The 21,491-nt window shown below is 40.8% G+C and overlaps 1 protein-coding gene across 3 annotated transcripts in view; it reads left to right on the forward strand.

The window, feature by feature from the left end:
• Nucleotides 1-300: 300 nt before the first annotated feature.
• Nucleotides 301-21,491, forward strand: part of CRIM1 (cysteine rich transmembrane BMP regulator 1) — a 173,887-nt gene continuing 152,696 nt past the window's right edge. For 2 of the 3 annotated variants that reach the window (XM_014876733.2, XM_088161354.1), the window contains exons 1-2: nucleotides 301-667; nucleotides 14,720-14,893. In XM_014876733.2, coding sequence (XP_014732219.1) covers nucleotides 316-667; nucleotides 14,720-14,893 — 526 coding nt within the window. In that variant the 5' untranslated portion in view covers nucleotides 301-315. Of the gene's footprint in view, nucleotides 668-14,719; nucleotides 14,894-21,491 lie in introns of those variants that run through there. The other variant, XM_088161353.1, reaches the window with a different exon arrangement.

Genomic DNA, 21,491 nt, shown 5'->3' on the forward strand with positions numbered 1-21,491 from the left:
ACAGAGCCAGCCGCCACCGCCGCCGCCGCAGCAGCCGCGCTCGCAGCCGCTCGCACGCACGGCGCCGCGCCACCGGGAGCCGGCGGGCGAGGGACGGACGGACCGAGGGACGCCGCTTCCCGGAGGGAGCAGCGGGCGGAGCCGCCACCCGGAGGAGAAGTTTGGCTGAAGCCGCCGCCGCCGAGAGAGGAAACTTTCCTCGGGGGGCCGGAGGCGGGGGCGGCGGGAAGGAGCCGCGGCACGCTCGGGTCCGCCGCCCGGCGAGGGGGCTTCCGAGAGGCTCCCCCCGGCCCAGGCCGGGCTGCGGCGGCTGGGATGTACCTGGCAGCGGTCTCGGCGGGGAGGAGACGCCCGGGCGGAGACGGCGGCTGGCACCTGGCGGCCGCGGGGTGGCTGTTCCTGCTGGCCCTGCTGCTGGGCGAGTCGGGGACGCGTGCTCTCGTCTGCTTACCCTGCGACGAATCCAAATGCGAAGAACCGAAGAGCTGCCCCGGTAGCATCGTGCTGGGGATCTGCGGCTGCTGTTTCATGTGCGCTCGGCAGCGGAACGAGAGCTGCGGGGGAGTCTATGGGCTGCACGGAGCTTGCGACCGGGGCTTGCGCTGTGTCATCCGACCGCCGCTCAACGGAGACTCCATCACCGAGTACGAAGTGGGCGTCTGCGAAGGTGAGAGGTGGCGGGACACCATCCATCCCTCCATCCATCCCTCCATCTCGCCCCCGGGGTGGGGGTACCCGATGGGCGGCGGAAAAGGAAGGAGGGCGCACCTAAGACGTGCGCCCTCCTTCCCTTCCAGCCCGCCCGCCTGTCCCATCTGCGAGCGTCTTCTAACCTTCCCTGCTTAGAAAACCCCACAAACTCCTACTTAGAAGTTTTGCCTTTAATTTTCTTACTCTAAACGTTAGAGCTCTACGAATTCTCCGTAGCGTGTCACTGGGTTGTTAATGGCTTGTATCAGCTACTGATGCCCAACTAAAATTCCTTGATAAAGGACTCGGGAAGAGTTTGGCAGATGGAGATCGGCGGAGGTCAGTCTTGCACATATGATGCCTGTTCCGGATTCCCTCCTGTGCAAAGACACAACAAAGACTGATCATCTGTTATAAAGTTTTCTTTCCTGTTCCTGTCACTTAATATCTCTCTGTCAGTCCTTCTCGGCATATAGTGATAAGGGGCGTCTTTTTCCCTGCTGGAGCATAACGGGGGGAAATACCCACGGTAGAACTCCTCTCGAAGTCACTCAGCTTCCTGCCGTCTTGTGAGGTGGATGAATTGGTATGAAATGCAAAAGGACTTCACTCCCCTTCAGTTTTTTGTCTATCTCAGTTCCTAAGATTTATTTCTTTATATGTTATAAATTAATGAAAGGCCAGACACAAATTTTTAGTCTTTCTTTCTCCTGTACCTCCAATTGCCTTTTCCCCCAAGTTGAGGGAAAACATGGCGCTGTAAAGAGATTACAAATAAGCAGTAGTTTGGGGTATGTATAAATGTATATGTGATTCGGAGCGGGAGCTTCGACAATTCTGGAAAAGGAGACGGAGGCGGTCTCCTCTCGGCGGGTAGAGGGCAGTAGAAAGTCCAGAGAGCTGGTGAGGCAGCATCTGTTCCAAAAAACTTGCATTTAAAATGATGCGCTATTTTAAGAAAGCTAAACCCGGTCATTTTTAGTGGGCAGCTGACCTTTGTCTTGACGCTCATTATTAGTTTAAAACTCCATTTGCCTCCATAACAAATAAATTGCAAACCACAGCAGAGCAAGGCAGTGTGTCCTGCCTGTGCTACAACCAATGCTGTCAGCCTCGGGAGCTGATGCTTGGGTAGGATGAGCTCTAGGTTAAAAGCTGGGTTGTTAAACGTTTTAAAGTGGCCCTAAACTATTTTGAAGACCTTGGTTGAGACTATGTTGCTGAATATGTACAGTACTGTAGTCTCTTATTTTTAATATGTATTGGAAAAGTTTTTGTAAATAGAAAAGTACAAGCAAAGGTACTTGGAAAATTTACCTGGTTTTGCAGCAATGTGTTTACGAGTAAAAGCTGGTCTAAAATACCTTTCCCCCTTCTCGATGGTTAAAGGAACTAAAAGCCTACAGTCATTAAAGGCCTTAATGTTCCAATTCCCTTACTGTATCACAGTATGGACATCTCTGGCAGTTTAGGAGTATTTCATTCCTTTGAAGTGATGCAATCTGTACGTTGCTGTAGTTCAACTCATAACACGTCCCATCTACTGTTGAAAATAGTATGAAGCATTTGTTGGCAAGATTGTGTTTCAATTAGTGTTGTGGTTAGAAACTAGTTCCAGCTGTCCCTATAGGAATAGTCCTAGGGGAGGGAGATAACGATCTATTAACTATAACTAAGGGAGATAACTTTCCTATTTAATTTTCTTATTTTAACTTATCTATTTAATTTTCATTCTCATAAATGAAAAGGAACCGAGCTGAACTGTCAGCCTAATAAATAGTCCTGGAATGCCTATTAGTGAATTGTCAGGAAAGTGCCTCATTCTAAGGAACAGAGGTAATATGACGTTTTCATGGTGCATGTTTTGCACATGAGGTGGCAGCAAGGATAAAAGGGTACTGATTGTACTGCCTCTGATCTCTAATGTGAGGTTGAATAGCTCTGGTTTTTTGATTGTGATGACCTAAACAGTTGTTCAGTTTACAGGCACACATGCAACAGGCTAGGCTGGTGATCTCTGATGTGAGTGGTATTAAGCCATGCCTTTATCCATCAACAGAATAAAGTCTGAGCTTTTTTGGTTGTCTTGCACATTGGGAGTGCAAACCTTTCACTTCCCCAGTCCAGGGAGGAGGAAATGGAAGTGTTTTACAGAACTGTGTGACTAGAAATTCATGTTTTTATTCTTCTTCCTGTCTCTAGCGTTTTCTTTCATTGCAATTTTTTACACTGAAATGACCCCTACTGGCTACAGTTAAAAGCGTGTTTTTTGGTATCATTTTTGAAGCTTCATCCCTGTCTTATTTCAGACTATCAGCACATGCTAGGCTACAGAAGACTTTGAGAGCTGGAATAGCAACAGGTAGAAATACTTGCCTTCTAACTTGTTTTTAGCCTTTAACACACTTGACATAAATGAGTTCTGTAACACCTGACAGAGGAGTCTCTGTGGCATCTGTTTTTGGTAGCTTCTCTTTCTGAAATTACAAACAGACTATTCTTTAAGGCACTTCTTATAAATGAAATCTGTTGCTGATTCTGAGGGGTTTTTTTTACCTTTATGGTTCTAAAAGCTGAAGAAAGTTCTCGTTTATTTCACTGCCTTAACTATTTGCATCTCTGAGCAGTTCTAACACTCCTTTTGTGTTGTTATCCTGAAGTGAGTAAATGCCTTTCCTGAATGCAGATGTATTCTTAGTAAGCAATAATTCTGAGGTCCTCGTGCTGGTAGCTACACCTCCTAAAGGGCATTCTTGAGAGACTTTGCACACCTCCAGCCTCTGTTGACTTTAAAACATCCTTTACAGGGTTTTGCTGGATTGGCTCTATGAGGTGTTGAGAGCCTACACTCCCTTCCAAAGACTCCTAAGCTTAGAAATTTTGAATGCAAAGCAGGAACTGCCCTTACTGTCTACCTTTAAAGGTAGTCTTAGAGCCACCACTGAATTAGACTGAAGTTCTCTAGAAACACCTTAGCTTTGGCTTCTGCAGCAGTGCAGCTGGGCAGGGCTCTGGCTTTCAGAGGATCAGAGAACCTTGAAAAAACTCTGCCAAAGAAGTTAGGTTACTCTGTGAAAGCATTTCTTGAGATTACTCTCTTTTGTCTGTTTCCCTGTGTCCCCAGTTTCTAGTGCTATTAGATGAAGAGGCCTAGATTGCTTTGCTAAACTCTTCAAAGTCGTGACAGTAGAAAATAATCTAACACTTAACATGACTGGAAATTCTTTAACTGCGTAACAGAAACATAACTTTTTTGTGATATAGTTGAAATGCAAACTGCTAGTCTGAAGGTGTTCTTAGTTTCTCTTTATAACATACTTCCATATGAATTAGCCTCTAGGTAGACATTGAAAGAAGGTATCACTGTGCCACTAGCTTACCGACAATATCTATTACTTTGTTTGGTTTTGGTTTATTGGTTTGGTTTTAGTGAGGTTTGGGTGTTTTTTGCTTTAGTTGAGTCTCTTTTTGGTGGGGGGATACAGTTATTGCTGTATTCTTTTTGCTTACTGTAGGTAATTTAAGGCTTGCCTTGAGTGCTTGAGGCTTGTCTGCCTAGTGCATAACTTCTGAACTGAAGTGCCCTTGGGACCAGGAGAAGGTTGCTGTAGCAGATTTTAGGCAAGTATTGGGAAGTATGCATGTTAATCTCTTAGGATGACGGCAGAAGCTTTCCTTTCTGTGGCTAGTCCTAGTCTCATTTAGTGAACTGCATCTTTTTGAGAGTTAGGAGAATTACAGTCTGTCTGACTCCTTGCTGGGGCAAGCTGAGAGAGTTTGGATGTGTCCATTGTCCTCTCCCCACCCATAAGTCTGCCTGGTTTTCCTCCCTGAGAAATACATAAGGACACAGCGTATGGTATGAAACTGGAGCTGATGAGAAGACTTTAAGCCTTGAAAGCCTAGCTTTTTTTTCAAAATTTGGAAGAGGAAAGCTGAGCTTGTTTTTTTGTTTTGTTCAGGCATTGGTTTACATGTGTGTTAATGCAGCTCTTCCCTCCTTTACTGAAGTAAGAGCAACTTGCATGCAGACTTAATAGTGTTTTTATCATGAGTAACTTTAGTAGCTAGTACCCTTTGGAGAACCTTGTTTTCAGTTGTTTTCAGTCCTGTGCTCTCTAATGGGTCAATGGACACAAAGCCCTCAACTTGGTGTTCTGTCTCCAGACAGACTTATACTACATGCTTGGCTTCTTGCCTGTGATGCAGTCCAGACCCCTAAAGATCAGGCAGTATTTTGCTTTCAGTACAAGTTACTGAAGTTCAAGTAATCTGGAAGTTGCATGTGGGTAACCCAGTTGTTTACATCTGTTTGGACTGGAACAGTGCTGCCCAGATTTCTTAACTTTTTGTTTGGTTGGGTTTTTTTCTTTGTTGTGCAGTGAATGGCTGGGGAAATGTCCAAGTGGTTCTGATGTCCATGTGTGTGCAGAGAACCTCTTTCAGTAACATCAAGTGTTAGAACTTATGATCTAGTTGGGGATTTCATCAACAGTAAGTAGTGTACCAATGGCTGTTGGTGTGAAGACAGTCAAAGTACTTTGTTCAGAGGCTGTCAGCAATCCAGACTATCAGGGCGACAAACAGAAAAAATATTTATGCTGTCAAAAAAGAAAACTATCAGAAAAATTACTTAAGTTGTGAAACTGGAATGAGAAGTAGTTCTTTAGTGAATATTCAGCTTCTGATATGCTACTCTTGATCAAATTTAACAGTCCCCTTCCCCTACTCCTCCTCCCTGCCACCCCCAAAACACTTAGTAGGAGAATGCTGACTTCTTACACACAGACTGGATAATTTATAAGCTATTTCTACTCTGTATTCCATCAATGCTGAAATCTCAACATCAGTAAGAACATGTAACTCTGAGTGTGGCATGGAATTTGAATTGGATCAGGTGCTTATTTGACTTGGAAATGGTTTCCTCTCTGTTTCTGGGCATCGTGTTTCAATTTTAGAAATGACTTGGTTCCAGTATTTCAGCAAAAATTAAATGGAAAAGTCTAACAGATGATGCAGGAACTAGTAGGATTTTGCTGTTGTGGATCAGCACAGTTAGTTTAAAACTAGAAATCTCACTGTAGATAGGCTGGATTACTAAGTTTTTTAACTTTTGTAAGAGGAATTGCCTCTTTTTATTTATTTTTAGTTTTTAAAACTTTGTATAAGCATCCTCTGCATATGTGAATTTTTCCACACAGAAAGTGATAATTTCACCAGGTTCCCCAAAATCATGGTGCTTATAAATATTTTTTTTCTTTTTCAATTTTTTTAAACTACCTTCAAACTTGCCTGTAGGCATCTTTGCTGGTTTAAGCACCCTCTAGCTAATTCAAGGATTCTTGCATCATTTAACTTCTTGCCTGGTACTTAGTCAACCAAAATGTCATTTCACTGACAGGCATATTATGCAATAATTAACCCATTAATATGGTTCAAAAATGCTTTTCTCTTCCCCTCCTTACTTTGTTGCCCCCCCCTTAAGGATTCTTCATCTCAATAAGTAAAGTTTATAGGATCTTGCAGACAGAACCAAATGTTTCTCTGTTTTAATGGATTAAATACTTTGCAGAGGTGACCTATTAAGTATCTCTTGTGACTTATAAACTGCTTTTCATTTGAGAATGCATTTAATCCACAGGGAATGTAAACTTGGAAATCATGAACTCAGCGTTTTGCCTGAAACTTTGAGTGACGCTGGTTGTGTCTGACAATCCTGGAATTTGGAAAATGACTGATACTGACACAGAAAGCTTATGTATATGGAGAAACTTACCAACATGGAGAAACTTACCGACATAAACTAAGATGGGAAGATAACTTTATATAGAGGCCATCTAGAATAATTTCCACATAAGTATACGGATTAAAAATAGTCCCTGGGGGAACTCTTGTCTAAACAGACTAGTCTGGCCTTGTTTTGGGGAAGTAAACCCTTGGTAATGTTTTGAGAGGAACAGAAGCAGTTCACACCTTTGCGAGAGGCAATACTCAGTCCCCATCAGCTTTCACTGGGTATACTGAGTGAGAGCTTTTGAATTTGCAGATTCCCACTTAACTTGGGAAACTGCACATCATGTTAACATCACCTTGTGGGTCGTGATTGTACAAGTCTTTATTAAGACTGAGTAAGACAAAGTACTGGGGAACAGGGTTGTGGGCAGGAGGAAAAGCACTGACTGGCTCTAGGCATGCACCAATTCCTATGTTCTTACTCATTTCCTAAACTTTAAGCCTTATATAGCCACTGTTAGACTCAGTCGTTGGTTTGGGTTTGTTTGTTTGTTTTTTATTGGTGAAAAATCTAGCAAGTGTAATGTCTTCAAATCCAAGAGAGCCCATTCTGGTGGATCATTTATCCTTGAAATGAATTAAATTTCAGTGTTTTGCTACAGGCTGTGTTGTACTCTCCTCAAGAATTTTTCAGAAAGGCTGGATGTGTGTGTGGAGGTATTTCTTCCTCACTGATGTGTTATTGATAAAAAACTGGGGTCATGCTGATCATGATGTTATGTGCACTGATATAACCTGTGCTGCTTTCACAATAGAAATGCCAAACTTGATGTCTATCTCTAAGTTATGTTGTAGGAAAAGAAAAGAAGCCTTGAGGGTAATTCTAAATCCAGGCTTCAGTTTTTCCTGTAGTCTTCTGTGACTAAGAGATGGGGTGCAATACCTCTGAAATATGTTGTAATTATGGTGTTCAGTGGTGCTGCATTAATGACTTGGGGGGGAAGTGGCAAAATATATAGGATATCAGATTTCTTACAATAGTGTGGACTGTTCTTGGTATAGGTTTCTTTACTCATGGCCCTGTTCCAGAATTTGTCTTTGACAAAACTTTTCCTACTCCTGTCAGCTTTGCCTCTGCCTAGCAGCTTCAGCAAGCTGCCAGCCAGCTACTTGTTTGCAGTGAAGCTGATGCGTGCTGCTGTACATGCAAGCTTCTGAAGCGTGTGGGTGCAGAGTGCAGCTTGGAAAATAAAAAGAAAATTGGAATTTTAGACTGCTTTGGAAAATGGTTATGAAGCTTTGGTCCTTTTCTGAGGCTTTAGCAATTATTTTTGCAAAGAGTTTTCTAGAGCTGGAGGAAAAATCTGCTATGACAGCTGAAACACTGCTGTCCATGCTCGTTCTAATCAGGGGAGTACTGGCAGAGGCTGTTTCTGACCTATTAAATCCTGGGACACAGTGCAGTATTTTCAGTCAGCTATTTACGAACACGACATGTTTTTGGTCATCAAATTAAAATAATTTGCTTGTAAGTCTTTTTTCAGGTGTGTAAATGTGTAGGGGTCAGACTTCAAATCTCATGGATTATTATTTCAGACCATCTTCGGAGAAGAAGGCTTTTGGAACTACTATTTACTTTTTGCTGTGGGGAACCCTAAGAGTGAAAGTAAAAAAAAACCCAAAAGACAAAATACTGTCCTACCCATTCCTCCTTCCTTCCATTCCCCCTCCCCCCTCCTCAAAAAAACTGTGAGGGGTGGGGGACTACCTGGAGAAGTAAAAATATTCCAGACAGTGTGGGGAAAACGTCAAAATTTACATTTCCATTCATCTCCTTGCCTTCCTCAAGACTTCTGTAGAGTTTCTGATAATTCACTGGAAAGCTGTCTGTTTAAATACTTTCTGCATTCCTTAGTATGAAATAACTGTCTTCAGACACATGAAGAGCTGCTGCAGTGAAAATGTTTCTCACTACCTTGGGGATTTGATCACCTGAGATACAGGCTAAGATAGAGCAGGCATTCAGGTTGGAAACAAGCATTACATGCATGTGTTCCTGAGGTATCTAAATGTTATGGTACAGTTCTGCTTACTAGCTTTGACTAGAAATTTTCTCAGGAAGCTGCAAAACCCTTTTGTACTGCTGTACATTCCACATGAAGATTTGATCTTGGAAAATGGACCATCCTGAAATGTGGAAAAAAAAATGCTTTCTTGCAAAACTCTCAGCTGTGTGCCTTACCATAAAAGTTTCTGCCGGCTCTAGTCCTTGATTCATGACTTCAGTGGAGGAATAAGTTGCAAGAGGGGAAAGGATTGAAACCAGTGTACGAGCTCAAACTTACTTCAAGGCTACTCTTTCCTTCTACTGCTTTTCAAGGTCTGGGGCTGGGTTTCAAACATTCTTTAGTGGTAATTAGTCATTTCTATTGTTTAGCTCCTCCAAAACATGGATTTCCTTTCCATCATTCTTTTTTTCCTGTTCAAAGAGAAGCGAGAGTCTACTGGCAAGAAGCATTTCCTTTTTTTATTTTAGCAAGTTAGAATCCTTTCAGAGTCTCATACCATCTTAATGAATACCACTGATTTGAAAATGCTGTTGTGTATACCAGTGTGCTGGAGTGGTAGGGCTCAGACCTTGGGTCTAGTTTCATGGAGGAGTTTTGGAAAGGTTCCCCCCTCTGCTTCTCAATTCCCAGAGGGCAGTGCCAGTCTCAATAAGGATTACTTCTCTCTTGTCTTCAAATGCAGATTTATAAGAATGAAAGAGTCTGTAAGATGTGACTTGGACAGTTTCAGGTCATCAATGTATTTTATGGTGTCTTTGCTCTTTTCAGCATCCTAAGAGCTACCTGGTGTGGACGCATACTTAAGAGAACTAGGAAAATTACAGCCTGGAAGATCTTCCAGGCTGGAGCTTCTCAGCTCCATTCCCAGGCTGATAAGTTGGTTCAGTGTCAGCCAGGGAGATTTTCTCCCAGGATGATAACTTGGTCAAAATAGAAAAAAATTAATAACAAAGATAAAACACCAGTTTCAGTATGTGACCAGGCCTGAAAAAAGTGTCACTCTCTCTGCACCAATCAGCTTTATCCTGTCTTTTAAATTTTAGGAGACTGTACTTAAACAGTGTGCTTTAAAATAAACTCATCTCTCTCTTTCCTGTCCTCAGAAGGACCATGTAGCTGTGTCTTATTTCCATCGCATCTAAAGGGTTAATACCCTAACCTAGCAGCTACAACCTGGGACTTTAAAAAAAGACGGAAGTGGCACAGTAACATGCTGCAGTTAAATGTGAATTATGGGAGTTGACTCAATCCACCCCTGTTAAATTACAGTTCAAAGGGTAGGGTGGTAAACATAAGATTATTGTGGGAAAGATGCTGGTGTATTCGTTTTCAACGGTATCGAACAGTATAACGTTCTCCAAATGATAGCTGATAATTATTAAATATCCAGAAAGAAAGAGAAGAGTTGGGGGACAAAAGAGAAGTTTCTGTGGCAGGCAGAAGGAATTGATAACTCGAAGGAAGGGAAAGCAAAAATTTAAGCAATGGAGAAGCAGTCTCTATAAAGGTCTTTCCTTGTACTTCTAGCTTGCACCTGTTTTGTGATGATCCTTTGCCAATGGGAAATAATAAATAATGAATGTAACTATAATGAGGTAGTGTGTGCCTTGAAAGTAAGGCTTAAAGTTAGCTTCTCAGTAGCATGCTTTTCTAAAAACACAGGCAGCTCTTGAGGCAAAGAAGGTGAATGCTTCAATCGTGGCCATTGTGCCTTGCATGGTGCTGTGTTGTGAGTGCTGGTATGTAGGATTTAGAATGGAAGAAGTGATGGAATGCTGCTTACCAGAGACATATTTCTCAGACTATTTCCCAGACTAGACCTGTTTAAGGACCTCTTGTTCAACTTGTTAATGCCTTAATCCTCTTCCCTACTTTAGATGCATGCTATGACAGGACTTGGGAATTCAACAACTCAGAGCAGTGTGTGAATTTTTAGCATGCTGAAACATTTGCTTTGCAGAAAGAAAGTGATTATATGAATGATGGAAAAGTAAAAAAGTTTGGAATGAATGTGAATTCTCCCTTCCTGTGGCTTCCTTTTGGTGTGAAAGCACAGTTACAAGAATTAAAAATGTATTATGTCCAAGACTTAACTTTGATCTGAGTAAATGCAGAACTACTTTATTATCTGAAACTTTATTATCTGGAACTTGCCTGAATGAGCTGGAAAGAGTGGGGAACTGCATGTAGGTAGAAATTATTTGAAAGAGAAATGACTTTGAAGCTGTAGTTATGAGCCTGCTGGGAGCATTTGAACTGCTTTGAGGCTTGTGTGCAAAAGGTACTTGAGTGACTGTATAACAAGACTCCAGTGACAACCCAGGATGGCTAAAAAGTGCAGCCCTTTGATTTTTTTGCCCTTACCTGATCATGTCAGCACAATGAGGTGGTGAAAATCACAGCTAAACAAAGATCAGTTTGGATGAAAACTAGTCGTTTACTTGGGCTTCTTTTCAGCTGCATTGCTTCTAAAAGCCTCTAGCGTGTTAACTATGAACTTGATCTTTGTATTTTTAGGTGTCCTAGAAGTAGCTAGGGGATGGAATGTACCTGAGGCATAGATTCTTATATTTAGGGTTTGTTGTTCCTGCTTGCAGAGAAATAAAGCTTTCACAAATTGTTACATTTCTTTGCTCACATCATCCAGATTTGAGAGGTAGGCATAGAAAGACAGTCTTCTGAAAAGGAAGCCATAGAGGTCAAGCAGAGCATGCAGACAAATGTGTGCAGCCTGGAATAGTTGGTGAACTGTCCCAGGTCCCAAATCACTGGTATGTACAGGTTTATTTCTGGAGTCGTCCCCAGGACATGATGAACTTTGTGAGTAATAGAGGCTAGGTTCTAAGTTTTGTACAAGATATCTTTCTGTTGTCAGTTGAAATATTGCTGACTGCTAAAGGTGTGAGCATGCTGTACTAGAGCACTGTTAATCTGCATCAAGGACAGCAATAGGTGCCTTTGCATCAAGTATCCAAAGCTTGGAATTGATGGGACATGCTGCATTCATCCCTTTAGGTCATGTGAATACTTTCACGTGGGCTAAATCAGCTAGGAAAAGGAGTCAGTCTTTAGTCTGCATGAAAAATCATGGTAGACTTGGCACTGAATTACTGAACAAAATAAGCTCTTGCTACATGTTTGCTACTTCAATGATGGAAATATTGTTTCTAAATAAACTTGTGAAAAGCAGGCTGGTAGAAGATGTACAGGCTAAAACTGGATTTGCATTCTTCCTGTCTGAATGTAACTCTTTTCTATTCACACCGAGTAATGAAAAATAAATAACTTGTTTGAAGATTCAACATGTTAGAAGTACATTCTGAATGAGTATTACTGAGGGACTCTTCTCATTAAGACTTTAATGGCTACTGAGCTAATTTTTGAGGTGTGTGGCAGCGAAGACTTTAGGTGCACCTACTATTGGGCCACGTGTTTCCTGTGTACCTCCTTTTCTGGAAACTTATGAGAGCTGGCAGATGTGGTACCAACCACTAAGCTGTCCTGGAAATCAGCGTGTGTAGTGCCACACTGTGCAGTACATTCTGCATCGAGGTAAGGATGCAGTGCATCTGCCGTGGCTGAGGGGTGACTCTGCTTTCTGTGCCAGCTGGGTCCCACCTTTCGTGGGATGGGCAGCTCTCGTGTGACAAGATCCTGCTGACCTGTCTGCCCTGAGAAGATCTAGTGCTGAAATACCACAAGGCAAAGCAGCACAAATGCTCTGTAGCGCTTTGCTGGGAAAGCAGCGGAGCCTTGCCATCTGTGTGTCCTTCCAGTCCGCACTGCAGTGGCGTGGGAGGTGGGGGCTGAGTGCAGGCGCTGCCTCTGGGCTCCTGTCCTGCACCCGGGAGCGCAGGAGGAGCGCTCCCCTCTCACTAACAGGGAAACTCTTCAGGCTGCTCGGCTGGTCTGGGTGAAGCTGTGGTCCTTGCTGTTACAGAGTTTCAAACAGAGAGCCTTGGGCTTAGGTGTAGCTTTTGTTCTTGTCCTTACATGGATTACTGCTGTGACTTCTAAAATACAAATTGTCCAGACTGTATTCCGGCTTCTCAAAAACAGGATGTATTATTGTTCTCCAAATTCTCAGGATTTTTTTTTTTTTTTTTTTTTTCTCTCTGTGTGATGATCTCATCACAATGAGAGTATCCCAAGCATTACTGGAGAAGCATCGTCCTTTGAAAGAATTTTAATAGTTTCTCTTCAGGAACTTCTGCACTTCCTTTGACTTTCATTGATACAGTTGCTGTATTGGATGATAGGTTAAGCTAAGAAAAAAAAAATTACTTCCTGGGGTTTGTGACTGTTCTTCCTTTGCTATTTTTATGGAGGGGAGCCATGAAGTTCCCATGGAGGTTCCCATCTTCACGTCTAAAATGGACTTTGTTGTTTATCAGTGCTTTTTTGTCAGCAGAGTACTTTGCCAGCTCATAATAGAAGGCAAGGAGTTTCTTGTACAGGGAGAAATATACCCAAGAATCTACTGTGACACTTCCTGTAAATCATGTACAGTACTGAATTGGTAAACAGCTTTTTCTAGAAATTTTTTTTCCCCCAAAACAGGAAAAACTTCAGGTTAGTGGATATTCTGCATATTTCCATGAGTGGAAAGAATTTACTTGCCAACCTCAGCATATGTGTATAATACTGTTTTTTTGCTATTAATTTTTAGACTTCTGTTGAGCATCAGACTACTGAATGACAGTTTTGTATTGGCTGTGGCCTCTCATACTGGAGGACAGCCTCTGATAACCCCAACAACAAGAAGAAACCCACCCTGCGTTACTGGAAGATATTTTAACTTTTTTGAAGTGTTTCTTGGCAGGATCTACATTGGAAACTTGCTTGTTGACAGTAAATAAAATTGGAATGAACTGCTTAAAATGCACAATATGAGTGCTGCTGTTGAATGTAAGGCTATAAAGATTAAAAATATCTATTTTTTCCTTTTGTCATTAGTATAAATTAGTGGACCCTGTGCAATTATTTTGTAGCACTTAATTTTCCAAGCTTGTCTGTCTATAAAACATCTGGCATTCTGTAGCAAAGAATACCTAATGCCTAGTCTAGTTTCTTCAATCTTGCTTTAAAAAGCATACGATAGGATAAGGGGGAGTGGTTTAAAACTTAAAGAGAATAGGCTTAGATTTGACTTTAGAAAGAAATTCTTTACTGTCGGGGTGGTGAGGCACTGGAGCAGGTTGCCCAGAGAAGTTGTGGATGCCCTAGAAGTGTTCAAGGCCAGGCTGGATGGGGCTTTGAGCAACTTGGCCTAGTGGAGGGCATCCCTATCCATGGCAGGGCGGTTGGAACTGGCCAGTCTTGAAGGTCTCTTCAAATCCAGACTGTTCTATTTTTCTGTCTTGATTAATCTTCTGAGTTGGTGGAATGTTCTGTATGCACTTGGCCTAAGGAAACAGAGATACTGTAGGACTGATAATCTTTTGGGATTCTGGATTGACTGGATTTGTATTTCTTTCTGGAGGAAAAAAAATCTTGTTGCATGTGGCCTCCTAAAAGGAAGATGGGCAGTTGTAGAGTGGGAGCACCAGTTACACACATTTGGCAGGACTGATTCAAAAGGACCTGAGTTGTTATTTAAGCAGAGAGACTTGTCCTGGCCACTCTATCCCTAGACCCTTGACAGCAAGGAGTGCAATGTGCTTGATCAATTCTCCAAGAATATGTCTGATAATTCACGACTGCTGGAAAATTCATTTTTGGTCATATAATGGAATCAGAGGTCTGGCACCTTGCAGCTTTTCTGTAATAAAAAGTTATCTCTGTAGAATGAGTTCTATGTGATGCATATTTAATCATCTTTTAAAATGCTCTCTTTCTGACTCAATTTTGACTTCTGTAACAGCTGCAGACTCTGTACAGTGTTCTCACTTCCATTATAAATATAACTTCAACTATCTGCAAAAGTTATTTCTGTTAGAATAGCACTCATTTGTACTACAGCTATGCATTTTCCTGAAATGACATAGTTTTTCATACAGATGGAAGTAAACAATGCCAGTTGCTTTAGCAAAATGGGCAGTTGAACAGCTGTGAGACATGGTATCTGGCAAACCCCACTGTTTAATCTGTTGGTTTTTTTTTTAATCTGTTATCTTCTGTTTAGCACTGTGTTGAACTTGAAGTGGATCGAACCCAAATCAAAGCAGGTGAAATTTATGTACTGCAGCTGGAATCCAATAGTGAGTGAGTTTGTTTGTTTATTTTAGATGAAAACTGGGATGATGATCAGCTTCTTGGATTTGAACCATGCAATGAAAACCTGATAACGGGTTGTAACATAATCAACGGGAAGTGTGAGTGTGACACCATCCGGACCTGTAATAATCCGTTTGAGTTTCCAAGCCGGGATACTTGTCTGTCGGCCTTAAAAAGGATTGAAGGTAAGCACTTTTCTTCAGTACTTCAGAGTTAGCAATTTTTTCTGTGCAGTTGATGAAAAACTAGTGTATATATTTAAGGATGACTTGTGTAGTTTCACACAAGTAATTCTGGTCTTCTACATGTCAGAAAACAGGTGTATGTTTTAGAGGAAGGTAGTACCTCATAGGCTTGGAATTCCAGATGCTTAAGTTTATGATGGGATAAAACATGCTTTGTGTGCTACGATGTGTGCAGATTTTAAGACTAAACAGTTCTTTTTGTGGTAGTTACCTTTGCTTATCTTCAGCTGTAAAGCAGTGTGGAATACTCTTTAGATGTGTTGATGTGACTGAATCATGAATAAACACAGTGGATTTTAAGAGTAAAGGCATAGAAAAAGGAGTTGTTACTACACTTATATCTTTTATTGTATGAATGCATGAATTGCTATTTTCTTTAAGTTTACATAATGTTACACTACCTTACTGCTCATATTTTACAGTTCCTATGTTCCTTTGATTAGATTTGTATTAGGCCCCATATGCTTATGCTTATGCATACATCCATATTTGTTTTGCTTTTTTTCTTGTTGTTGCTTATGGCTAAACTGGAAATGAGTTGGCTTGAATATATCCAACTGAAATTAAATTTACATGGTGTATTTCTGGATTGTTCTGAACAGCAATTAAGGGAGTGATCTTGGACCACTTCTATGATGCTGTAATTACTGTTTATTCTCCAAAGTGTTCAGGAACATGCAGAAGTTGATTAGTGGTGTGAACCTGCTTAATTAGACTACTTTAAACCAATGTAAAGTCGTATTGAAAAAGTTAATGTATTTATAAGGCTACTGACTGTATTTTAAGTTAGGGGAGTCTTTGACTTAAGGAAGTGTGATGTGATGTCATCTGTTGTACTTTGGTGTTAAGAAAATTGATTATGTGCTATGCACTTTAACTAAGGAGATGTGAGAAACTGAAGAAACATACTCATGATTGTTGGTCATGATGTTGCTCACTAAAGGTGTACAAATGCTTGATCTGGAATTTTTGTGGGTTTTTTTCCTTTTGCAACTCTAGGAAGAGCAGGGGCAGGACCTTTGATCTCTTGTTGATGTAGTAGTAGGCAATAGCATGTATGTGTTCTTCAGTCTTACAACTTCTTTTTTGACTTGTGAATATGTGACTAAGTCTGAAATATTTCAGCAGGACTCCACTGGCATGGCAGTTCATTGTGTGTTTAACTCTCTGTGAAAATCTGCAGTGGGTTGTCTTTTTGCATTTTGCAGCCTTGGAAGAAATGGACTTAGCTTGTGGAATGGCATAGCTAAGGCAGGCTGATTCTGAGTCACTTGCTTTCAGCAATCTCTTTTTTCAGCTAAATTTTCATTTCTAAAAAGCCAGCATTTTATAATTAGCCACGAAGTAACAATATTCTATGTGTAAACTGTCTGGTATAAGAGCTGTGGTGCAGTTATCTTTTTCAGAGGTGTATTTTTTCTTTTTTCCCCTTGGTTTTGTTTCTTTGTGGAGTGGGGATGGTGTTCTTCCAAAGCCTCAGACTGTGGGGCACCAGTAGAAGTGTTTAGGGCCTGTTGACTTTTTAATTTTTCACAGTTGGAAAGGATGACTGATGTAAGTGTTGAAGCAACAACGGTACCTTTAAATAACAGAAGTCTGGCAGTTACAACTTGAGTGTTATAACAGTCCAGCTTTTACTCCTAAGAATGTGAATTTGCATTTGCATCCTCAGACTATCAAACTGTACCACTGAAGGATGTTGGAGGCTAAATCCCTTTGTATTTCCTAATAGACAGAAGTTATAATGTAATTTTGATTTCTGCATTTTACAGATATTTTACTGTTAAATTTGCCTTCTGGGTTTTGCACTGTAAATGCTTATTCCCTCTTTCTCTGACTAGGATTGGTAATTGAATGCTAACTGCTAATGGAGGTTGTTTCTTTAAATGCATTAGTTCTTGTTTTGGTAATTAAAACCAAAGTAATGCTTCATCCTGTACCTAAGCTAATGGAAAAGAATAACTTTTTTCCACTGGTGCTTGCCACGTCCCTGTTTGCTAGGCAAGCCAAGTCTCTTAGGTAAAATGGAATAGACACTTTGGTGTGTCCGAGCCAGTATTTGCTGCTTGAATATTTCAAGGTTTTCAGATTTTAATAGTTTGAAAATGGAATTCAACCACTTGGAAAGTCCACCTGAAACATGGAATAGGTAGTACACAAACCAGAGGGCTCTATGAGCATGTTAAAACAGAGAAATCTTTCAGTTTATTTAAGGCAAGCTAAATCTTAAAGTGTAGTGTCATGTAAAAAGGGATGATTCATAAGATCTGTTAAATATGTCAAATTAAGATTTTCCTGAAATCCAAAGTACTGATGTATACTTGACTCTTTTGGCTTGTCTGTTAAAAGATAATAGCAGGAAGATTTGAAACTAGTAATTTAAACCTTTAAATACTCTAATAGAATCTGTTGCCATGGAAAGCGGGACCAAGGGAGGGTAGTCTAACTTCTCTCTCTTCACCACACTTTACATGGATAATTGAATCCACAGTGTGATTAAAAAGACAGAAGTTGAATACCTGAATGATGGATACACCATAATCAGAGTTTCTGAAGAAAACTACACAGCTTGCTGAAAGCCTGCAGATAAGGAATCTGTTGCAAAGATACAACCTGACAAGTAACTAACACTGAGCTGAAATCTGGAATCCCGTCTCCATATGGGAATGTGCGAAGGGATTTAGGCTTTTGCTTGTACTTCATTTTCCTGTGCCTTTTTCTGCTAGCACCTTCCCTTTCAAGAGCCTTTCCAGTCATCTTCCCTCTTTATCTAGTTTGTCTTATACTTTAGCTTTTCAGCCTGTATGTGGTCTTCCCTTCTGGGCTTGATGTCAATTCTAGCTTTCTTACTCTGCTAACCCAGAGTTTTCACTTGTTAGCTTCGTGTAAGATCTTTCTTTTCCTATTGGCTTGGGTTCTGCCTGCCTTCCTGGCCACCTCATATTTCATTCAGCTTTACCTATCTGTCCCTTTCTTTGCCTACCTATTTAATTCTGTTTGTATCCCAGTTCACTTAAAATGACTTCTTCTATTCCTCTTTCCCAAAATCAGGTCACCTGGGCTCTAATATCACGTTGTTTAGATGTCATTGACAGGCCCTGAAGCCATGTTCTCTATTTTGTCTCACTGAGACTTGCTCTACCTTGTACTGGGGAAGCCTGTAATGAGAAGAAATTAATCTCTACTCAGTTGTGTGTAACCTCTTAGGTTAAAGTGCAATCTCACTAATGCAGGTACTCAAGGCAGTTGTCATCTCCATCCCTTGCCCTTGTTTTCTGGGAAAACAGTAGGATTAGATACATTTGAAAGGATTGGTTTGGTCATAGAACTTGTTAGACAAATTCTGTCTAATTTTCATGTAGACATACTGGAAATGTTTAAAGAGTTGTTATTTCAACAGATTATATAGCATAAAGCGCATTTATGCTTAGAGGCCTTCCAGCTCCATCACCAGATTTGAAATGCCTGTTTCTCTGCATGGACCATCAGTGATTTTTCGTAGAGAAGGTTTGCATAGAGGTCATGAGGCATCCTACCATGAGGAAATGCACACATTTGGGCCTAGAAAGAAACTGTCTGGAAAAGCTATTGCATACCTAGTAATAATAATACTAACAATAATAGACTCCTGTGTTTGGGTGTTTGGGTTTGGTTTCATTTTTGTTATTGTTGTTTAAAATGCTTTCGGTTATTGTTTTGATGAGTGCCTGTTCTGATATGGTTCAGGAAATCCTGCATTTTTGAGCTTGGAAAGCTTGCTTCTATTCAGGAGCCTGCTAATGATGACAGCTTGGTTGAACTTGGACCACTGGAATGGACTGTGGAAAAAATGGCCAGGGAATGGAAAGTGACAAGATGCCTTCTATCTGCTGAACCACAGTTAGTAAACAATACTCTTAATAAAACTGCATCTATGCATTCTTGCAGTCACAATTTGCAAAGAATTAGCTGCAGCTAGCACAAAAGAGTCAGTTCTTCAGACTTGGTATGAGATGCTGAGGATTGAGAATAAGGAATTAAGAGAGGAAATAATTTTTTTTTATCAAGATAAATTTGTAGGGCATTGATAGGAAGTAGCATGGAAAATTTGTACTGTAGTGACTGTTCAGTTAGCTGAAAATCTAGTTTCAATGGCTGTATTTCAGTTCTGAGGTCTTCTGCTTTTTCTCCTTCTAGGCCTGGCTGGCACCAGTTCAGATAGCCCTACAGAGCTTTAAATGGCAGGAACCTAAGGATGTTCTTGAGCCTTCTCCTCTTCTTCCTCTACTAGAGCAAGCCTGGATCTGTGCTCTTATGAGCTGCCACTGCAGAGGCATTGTCAGGTCTTCAAATGATGGCTTGCTTCTTAATAAAAGTTGTCTGCTAGAATAGCTATCTTCTCTTCCCTCTGGGAAGTGAAGGGAAAGTTGGAAGTCAGTGCATCCAGTCTTTCACTAGATGGGCTGTGCATCATTCTGGGTTCTCTTCAACTGATGTAATAAAAACTTTGGTCTGAAGATTCTGTCAAAGAGTTTGCTTTGATAATGCCAGACTGTGATGACAAACGTGTTTTCCAGAGAGCAGAAGTGCCATCAGTTGTAGCAATGATGGTGGTTTTGCCTCACAGCTTCGGTGTACACTTGAGCTGTAAGAGCAGAAACCAATTGACTTCATCAGTTCTGCTCTATCCAAGCCATAAGCATTTTCCATATCAAAGTTAAACTCAGTCTTTATTCAGAACAAATGTGAAGGTAAATGAACTTCTTTCACTTGTATCTCTGTCCACATGTAAAATGTGCTGCTGATACTAAATTATTGAAACTGTTGTTTTAAGAATTGCTTCTTGGTTACCTGGCTTGTACATTTCCAAGCTATTCACTGCTGTCCTTCATAGGTGAAAGGAAAAGGCCTTTTAAGTTGCTGGTATCTATTAAGCTGGCTTATTGCAACACACTCCTTGCATTCCATTATTTTTACATGTAACTGAATAACTTTATGCAGACAAATGTTGCAATACCTGTTAGACCAGTCCTGGAATAACAAATATGAGAAGGTAATTTTATTCTGAATGCTTGTTTGGTTGTTGTTAAGTTTGATTTTGTGTGAAACTTCACTTGTGTGGTCTTAATGGCTCTGTTGAAAAACTAGAAGAGGATAGATCCAGCTTTATGCTGATTTATCAAGCAAAGAGTGGAGTGAAATACTTTCAGATGTGCTTAATCTGATATACTTTCCACTCCCCTTGCACAACAATTAATGTATGTTTTTGCTCAAATAACTGAACTTTGAAGGTTGGCATATATTTGCAATAAGGAATGCAGTTATGGCAAAGATCCAGATTTTATCCTTGAACATGCTAGTGAGAGCCAAGTAAATGCATTTGAAGGCAAAATTTCACATGAACACAGGGAAAGCCAGCAGTGTAGCTTTTGGGCTTTTTTTCTGAATGCATAGAGACAGAAGGGAAAAAAAACATTTGATGTGGAAATAATACAGATTAGGAATACCAATACAAACTTCAGTATACTGAGCAATTTTCCAAAACAAGAACACAATCATTAACTCGATGAGAGGTTCTGTTACTGTGGCACATCTGGCAGTGCAGTTGCTTTCACAGCATGACAGGCCAGTGTTACATTTGCAGGACTTGTCACTTTTTCCTGACTCTAGTTCCTCAGAGCTGTTCCTTGAGCAAGGAAGTATGATCTTTTTAGCCAATATATTGGCTGGTTTAGCATCTCTTTTTAAGGCAAGATATCACATAAGCAAAATCTATGCCATGGGATTTCAAGCTAACCAGAGGAAAACCTTGTAGAAGTTTCAGAAAGATATCAAAAGGGAAAACTGACTTTCATATATGTATTCATGTGGCTGGATACCTAAATTTAGGCTTAATTAGATTATGAATAATGCAGTTTGTATTAACAGGGAAAAAGCTGCACTGCAGGAGCTGTTAGGAGGGAAGATTGAATATAAAACACAAAACTGAGCAGCTGGTTAAAAAACCCTAAAGTGTTACCATCCCAAAAGTTGTTTACAATTGGAAGTAGCTGTATATCTTTTCCATTTTTCTTTGCCGTTTATTTGCCATTTTATGTAAATGAGTGGTGTTTTGCAGTGTAGTAACCGAGGTTATGCCTTGCTGTGCTGCACTGGCTCATGTGAGCTGCTGTACAGGTGCCATGGCTGCTTTTCTACAGCTGTGTCCTTGGGCATGTAGCACGTGTGGAGAGCGTACTGCATCTTCAGTGTGTGACATTTCAGGTGCCTTCAAACGAGGCAGCTTTCGAGATTGCTGTGGACAGAAGTGTAACCTTTGCTGTAGGTCCTGGGGCAGGACTGTGTGACAAATGCCTTCTACAAAGCCAGCAGTCAGATGTGATGGTCAAAGCAGGGCTGTTCCTAGAGACAAAGGAGCTTTCTTTTTGCCTTTTCCTGAATGCTTACCTGCATTCACTTGAAACTGAATACAAAATAACTGATTGTACCTGGAGCTTCTATGAGACTAGGAAAAAACCAGGGTGGGTATCTTACAGCTGGTCAGATTTTGCACTTGATA

This window comes from Sturnus vulgaris, chromosome 3 (genome assembly GCF_052056855.1).
Source record: "Sturnus vulgaris isolate bStuVul1 chromosome 3, bStuVul1.hap1, whole genome shotgun sequence".
NCBI lineage: Eukaryota > Metazoa > Chordata > Aves > Passeriformes > Sturnidae > Sturnus > Sturnus vulgaris.